Source organism: Macrobrachium nipponense, chromosome 46, assembly GCF_015104395.2.
Source record: "Macrobrachium nipponense isolate FS-2020 chromosome 46, ASM1510439v2, whole genome shotgun sequence".
NCBI lineage: Eukaryota > Metazoa > Arthropoda > Malacostraca > Decapoda > Palaemonidae > Macrobrachium > Macrobrachium nipponense.
The window spans coordinates 32,371,572-32,379,071 of NC_061106.1; the positions used below are offsets into that span (position 1 = coordinate 32,371,572).

At 37.5% G+C, this 7,500-nt stretch overlaps 1 protein-coding gene across 14 annotated transcripts in view; it reads left to right on the forward strand.

Annotated features, from left to right (window-relative positions):
• The window catches only part of LOC135214883 (dystrophin-like), a 1,767,410-nt gene that overhangs the window by 396,137 nt on the left and 1,363,773 nt on the right, over positions 1-7,500 (forward strand). For all 14 annotated transcript variants that reach the window (XM_064249322.1, XM_064249323.1, XM_064249325.1 and 11 more), the window contains 2 exons: positions 316-625; positions 1,761-1,882. In XM_064249322.1, the coding sequence (XP_064105392.1) occupies positions 316-625; positions 1,761-1,882 (432 nt within the window). The remainder of the gene's footprint in view (positions 1-315; positions 626-1,760; positions 1,883-7,500) is intronic.

Here is a 7,500-nt window from a genome sequence, read left to right on the forward strand (position 1 = left end):
CCTCACATACATGCAATTTACTCCTCTCATCATCGTAAAAAAAAAATGCCCCACAGTATCTTGAATTCCTTAATCACCCGACCCAGATAATCTTAATATAAATCTTGTCTTGATGTTATTTTATCTCGTGAAGTCGTACAGAGTAGAAAAGAGGAATAATTATCCCCTGAAACTGACCCAACAAGTGCAGCCATGTTTAGCAAAAGGTTTGCCACCGGGGGCGGTGGTGGTGGTGGTGGTGGTGGTGGTGAGCAGACAGCCCTGGACCACACGAGTAGCCTGAGTCTCTTATCGTACGCTCGCTTCCGCCCTCAGAATCGCATGAACACAATCGAGTCCCGTCTGAAGGCGCTGCAGGGGCAAGTGCTCGACGCCTCCGAAAAGGGGAAGTCGACCTCGCCCTCCACCTCCCCGACCTTCTCTCGCATCACTCCGGCTCCGGCCAGAGGCACCGAGAAGGCCGACGAGGAGAAGGTGGTGCAGGAGAAGCTGAAGGTGGAGGTGACGAAGGAGGCGCAGCCGAAGACGCCCGAATTCAGGAAGACGGAGATGCGGCCGGTGTCCACGGGCACCACCGTCACATCCAGCGTCACTAACGTCATCCAGAACGTGATCAAGTTTGAGGGTGAGTTTGTTTGTCTGTTTCTTTCTCAAATCTTCAGCTGAAACCCTTGCTCGCAGAGTCAGAAGGTTATACATCCAAAAGGACTTCTAAGGCAAATCAGCCCTCGGAGAGAGAAAAGTTATAGCCAAAGATTAAAAATGTAACAATAGACAAAAATATTTAATAACGTAATCTATAACATTAGTTGTTTTTCAGATATTCCATCGTAACTGATATTAACACCTGCATATGAGACATTTCAGTATTCTCACGTGGCCTTATTTACAGACAGAATTAGTCATTGGGATTTGAATATTGGAAGTTTAATGGTATTTGGCCTTTAGCGTTTTTAGAATATAAAGTTATCTGTTTTTTATTATTATAATTTTTAATGCATATGATATCAGTGGTTTGCATAATTGTATATTTCTAAACTTTTGATGATATGTTTTCCCTAATTCATTTCAAGTGTTGAATTTTCTTGAGGAATCCTGATGTTTCGTTTAAAAATGCTGCAAAATATTCATGTTAATCATAGATAAACGACATATAGCCAAATTAGCGTATCTAAAACTTAGGCTATTTAGAGAAGGTAGTCATAGTTAATGTAAGGAATGTGATAATTATCATTTGAATAATGTAAACATTAGGTGCTTTAGATCATATACATTTTAGAATGTTTCAGAATTTTGAATTAAGGTCATTGGTAGAATTTGACGTTTATAAGATCGATTTGAACGATAGCTTATGTTGAAATTTTAAACAATAATTGAGTATGTAAAGAATCGGATTCAAATAAATGTTTTAGTATCAGTAAAATTTTAGCAATATAATATATAAGAGGTTGAACCATACAGAGTATTTGGTGAATAAGAACTAAAGATTTCTTTGGCCGTGGCTATATATTCAAATGTTGTGGCAAATTTACATTTTTGTAGAAAAAAATTTAACAAAATATTTTTAAAAAATCTAAAATGCTCGAATATTTTTGTACTGGCTATTTTTAAGAAGTGAGATATTTTAATTTTTATGGAGCTTTGAGTTTTAAGTCTTATAAAACCACCTTTAAAAGCTACCTTTAAAAAAATCACGATTAACTGAAAAAGAGACGAGGATGAAAGCTGTTCTCACAAAGCCATTTCCACTACTCTTACAGAAAGCGTACTGAGCACAGAGGGGGATCTGCGCCCCCCATCTCCTTTAGTATGCCCGCCCAAGCATTCCTCAGACTCGTCTCCCGCACTGATACTGGCATCCTTGGACAAGAGTATCCTACAGGTAAGCACTTGATTTCCTTCTGTTGATTTTATAGGTTTCATAAACTGATTTTCTCGAAGTGGCGCTTTATTTGGTAGCTTTTGTTCTGTTATGAGGGAGGTGAACATTTTAGTACAATTGTAAGGAAGCATATATATATATATATATATATATATATATATATATATATATATAATATATATATATATATGTTTATAATTTTAAACCGCAAGTAACCTAGTAACCTTTCCCTGGAGACAACCTACTGCATTTGAATAGAATTATATAAAATATAAAGTCCATATATACATTACTCCACACAGACACACATAGTATATATATATATATATATATATATATATATATATATATATAGATGAGAGAGAGAGAGAGAGAGAGACGAGAGAGAGAGAGAGAGAGAATTGTAGAGCATTGTTTTTTTTTTTATTCTCGCGTTTCTGGAAGAGTTTCAGATTACATTTCTTTTTTCGCTTTTATAATTATTTATTTTTTTTAACCGGAGCCAAGTCTTCTGTTCATTACGCAACATTCGATCGTGTTTAGGGTTCACCTCATTAGATCCATTTTTGGTCTCCTCTTCGACCTGACGAGAGATTTACTCTGTGATCACTCCATCACACATGGCTCTCACCTCATCAGCATTGCTGATTTATTTACACTGGTGAAAAGCCTTTTTCTCTTCGATGCTACTTACGGTTTTACGTCTTGGAAGAGTGTTTATGCAAGGGGAAAGACAAGGCCCCCCCCCCCCCCCCCCCCATCTCTCTCTCTCTCTCTCTCTCTCTCTCTCTCTCCCTCTCTCTCTCTCATTAGTGTTAAGTATATTTTAGTTTTACCACTGAGCTGATAACGGCTCTCCTAGGGCTGGCCCGAAGGATTAGATATTTTTACGTGGCTAAGAACTAATTGGTTACTTAGCAACGGACCTGCTGCTTATTGTGGGATCCGAACCACATCGAGAAATGAATTTCTATCGTTAGTCACTCAATCAATATATTAAAACGGCCTTAAACTATCTGTTTCAGTGATTTTCGATTGCTCATGAGAGCATACAAAAGAAAATCGCCAACAGTATTTTTACCTTTAATAATTTATCCTTATTAACCTTAGCAATCCGGTTATTATTTCCCAACATTGGCAATTTCGTAATTGAGTCAAGATAAAGGCTTTCTCCGCCCCCTTTTATCCTTGTTAACCTAAAGAATTCGATTTTCAATTCCCAACAATTCAAATTTCTTCAGTGAATCCAGATGGAGTGTTAGAGACTCTCTCCCATTCATTGAAACTCATACTCCCTCAAAGCCAAGTCTTACGCCCACAATCCTCCATTAGTATCACAAGTAGTTCAGCAATTAGAGGAGCAACAAACAGCAGTGCAATAAACAAGGTGAAGCACGCGTTCAGCCGCTCCATCTGGCCACTCACACGTGTTTTTACGGTTGCGACGTTTAAAGGGGGAACTTTTAAAAGGGGAAGAGGAGAAGAGGAGGAGGTCGGGGAGATTTAAATGTGGCCGGGGAGGTTTATCTGCGGAGGAGCAGATGATTAGGCCTGAGGTGCTTCTCCTAACCTTTGGTCGTCTTTTGGCTTTGACTTTCATTTCCCTTTTGCTCTCCACTGCCTCACTTTTCATGACTTTCATTTCCCTTTTGCTCTCCTTACTGTGTCTCACTTTTCATGACTTTCATTTCCCTTTTGCTCTCCTTCCTGTGTCTCATTTCACTTTTCATAACTTTCATTTCCCTTTTGCTCTCCTTGCTGTGTCTCACTTTTCATGACTTTCATTTCACTTTTGCTCTCCACAGTGTCTCACTTTTCATGACTTTCATTTCCCTTTTGCTCTTCTTACTTCGTATCACCTTTCATGACTTTCATTTCCTTTTTGCTCTCCTTACTGTGTCTCAGTTTTCATGACTTATTTCCCTTTTGCTCTCCTTCCTTTGTCTCATTTCACTTTTCATGACTTTCATTTCCATTTTGCTCTCCTTCCTTTGTCTCACTTTTCATGACTTTCATTTCCCTTATGCTATCCTTCCTTTGTCTCACTTATCATGACTTTCATTTCCCTTTTGCTCTCCTTGCTGTGTCTCACTTTTCATGACTTTAATTTCCCTTTTGATCTTCCTTTTTCTCACTTTTCATGACTTTCTTTTCCCTTTTGTTCTTCTTACTTCGTATCACCTTACATGACTTTCATTTCCCTTTTGCTCTCCTTCCTTTGTCTCACTTTTCATGACTTTCATTTCCCTTTTGCTCCCCTTCCTTTGTCTCACTTTTCATGACTTACATTTCCCTTTTGCTCTTCTTCCTTTGTCTCACTTTTCATGACTTTCATTTCCCTTTTGCTCTCCTTCCTTTGTCTCACTTTTCATGACTTTCATTTCCCTTTTGCTCTCCTTCCTTTGTCTCACTTTTCATGACTGTCATTTCCCTTTTGCTCTCCTTACTGTGACTGAGTTTTCATGACTTTCATTTCCCTTTTGGTCTCTACACTGTGTCTCACTTTTCTTGACTTTCATTTCACTTTTGCTCTCCTTGCTATGTCTCATTTTTCAAAGTGATATTTTTCCTCTGGGTGTGATAACATTTTTGCGCTAGCCTTTCTTCATTTTAAACTTAGTGTATAAATGCGCACTACTGTGAGATTCAGGGCCTCTTTAACACGGTTTTTTGGACTTTGCTCCTTATCAAAGCATCGGATGTAGCTGAATGTTGTCATATGTATATTTTACAACCACACAAATTTTGTCAGCATTATCAATAACCTAAACCCGATAGTTTTAATTTTTATAGAGTAAAAATTATCTAGCCGACGCCATGGCCAATGATTACGAGCCAAGACTCGACAAACATTCATTACGTAAGCAAGGTAAACACCGTTTTACGAAATGTTGGCCCGCCCATCCACCAGACAGAAACTCATTCACCTTGTTCCATCGGCTCTGAAACCCATAGCAGTCAAGAATGGCTAACAGGATTTGGAGTCCCTGTGGTTGCAAAACTGCATTTGTCTTAGGACTTGCAACTTTATACAGTCAAGAGAAAGCCCGTGGCCATACTTACTATAGCCTGAATAGGTAATTAGTCAGTTTCTAGTTTAAATCCCATGTTTATGGTCTGATTTGTATTTAGCGTAACGTGATTATAATACTTGTAATGTCATTCAGGATTATGAACATTTCCATTAACTATTCACTATGCCACCAAGAGAGAGAGAGAGAGAGAGAGAAAGAGAGAGATTGTATGCAAACAGTCTTTATATAACTATTTTTGTTAAAATAAGATTTTTATCCAAAGTAAATACAAGCTTATATGAGCTAAAATCTACAGCAGACCAACGGATCATCCGATATAATTTTTTTCTTCTTCTTTAGGCCGTACGACCGTGTTGGATATAAAGACTTTATGAATGGTGGAATGATACATAGATGTGGGTGGGGTATCTGTGCTAGCGCAGTAATACTACCATAGTAATAGCAGTAATATACATGAATTAAACGTTTAGGCCAACTGCTGGGATCTTTGAGGATCATTTAGCACTTCTTACAACTACTCGAGAAATTAGTTTTTATAGCCAGAAGTTAAATTTTCTAATCCAACAATGCCCATGATAGCCTTCAGTATTATCCTGAATTATAACGAGGCCAAAGTGGGTGGAGCATCATGTAGTCATCATTCTGACGATAATTATTGGTTAAGGTTTAAAGCCAAAATACGGTACCGGCTATTTTTTTCAGTAAATAGGTAGATAGCCAATAAAAAAAAATTGCTTGACATTGGATATAGCAGTTATCAAATCAAGCTTGTCTACTATGTTTTTGAAAATTACCAACTATTCCCTACATCTTGTCAATCTGATTGTGACCTATAAAGCAGACTGTAATTTCTTAGGACACTTATTTTGGGAGTTAGACTAATAACCAAAGTGTTTTTGTATTTATTAACATATTTTGTTGGTTTGTTCATTATGACAATTATCAGTGAGGAGGTTTCAGAGTTCATAAAGGTGTACTGCTTTGCTTGTATTTAAATTTTTAAGTCATTGTTGCCAGAGGTCTAGCCTTCGTTACGTATAGCCAATCATCCATCGAGAAAGAGGGAAGAAATGCTGTCATAAGTTACGTAACGAGTGCGTTCGAAACCTTTTCTCTGAGTAAGTTGGCCCGTCTTCAAAAAAGGTCACTTTTACATTATAAGTACCAAATTTATTCAACCTACGTAATGCAGAATACAGTCAAAATTTATGTGTAGACATAATGTGTATTCTGAATAAGCGTTATATTTCTGAAATGCATAGATAAAAAGTTATTGCGAAAAAACCGTGTTACAGAGGCCCTGAATCTCATAGTAGTATATAATTATGGTGCTAGTTTACAAATATACTCATATATAGTCTTATATATACAATATTGTACCTTACTATCCACGTCTCAGTAAAGTTCGCCCCATGAACGACGTTCACCTGTATAATCATTAACAAAGGCAAGGTAATGAATGGATGAGCTGTATAATTTTGTATGTTACCTGATATATTTCAGTGTCTATGCACTCCAAGGAAGGAAAATATACAGAATAATGGGAAAATCATAGAAAGGATAACTAATGCTGAAAAAGCTCTGACATTTGACAATGTTCTGTGGTCTTGAGGTCCTTTGCCCTCGGTGTAAATACACACTTGGCAGTTATTTAGCCAATTTTTGTCATTTAATATCTCTCAAGTATCCGCAAATTTAATGTTGTTCAAGGAGATTGAAAGAAGGATGACTTTTCCTTAATTCACTTGTTTTTCATTTGTTTTTGGTTAAGAGTAATTGCTTAAAATGAATTATTTGTTAAGTCGGATTCGAAGAGGAAAATGATTTTGTAAAGTAATTTCATTAGTGTATATTTGTGTTTGCAAATATATTTCTGTCGTTGTAAAGGAATGTCAAAGAAGTTTAATACTTTTTTTTGTGAAGCATAAAGAATTATTTTGCATCTTCAGTGTCAACGTTTATTTTTGCATAATATTTCCACTATATTAGACGTCGAAAGAGGCCATTGCCTTGACTAGTCCTTGCAGGGTTCAAGTTGAGAAGATTAATTTTCAATGTTTTGTTAATTTAAACCACTTTTGTTGTAGTAATATGAAAAAAAGTCGCTTTTGTTTAATAGTCACACGACATTGCGTATGCATTCAGCCTGGGAAGTTCTCGGTATGCAACACAGGTTAGCATCAGATAACATTTCTCCGGTGCCTTTGATCTGACGTGTCGGGCATTCGAGATAAAGGGTAACCGCTTCAGCGCTCCCTCCGACTTTTTATAAAGACGTCGGTAGTCTTCTTAATTTCCGAAAGTACTTTGGAGGGAAGACATTTGTTGGGGTTTATGGACACCAGTTTGTACAACACAAGAAAGGAATGTGGTAGAGAACACCATTCTCTCTCTCTCTCTCTCTCTCTCTCTCTCATTTCTGGGTTTAGGGCCCTACCCTCTCTATCTATCTATCTATCTAGCTACCTCCTCTCTCTTTTATCTGTAGTTTTGGCTCTCTCTCTCTCTCTCTCTCTCTCTCTCACTTTTGGGATATGGGCCCTGCCCTCCCTATCTATCCATCAATCAATGTGCTGTCTCTGT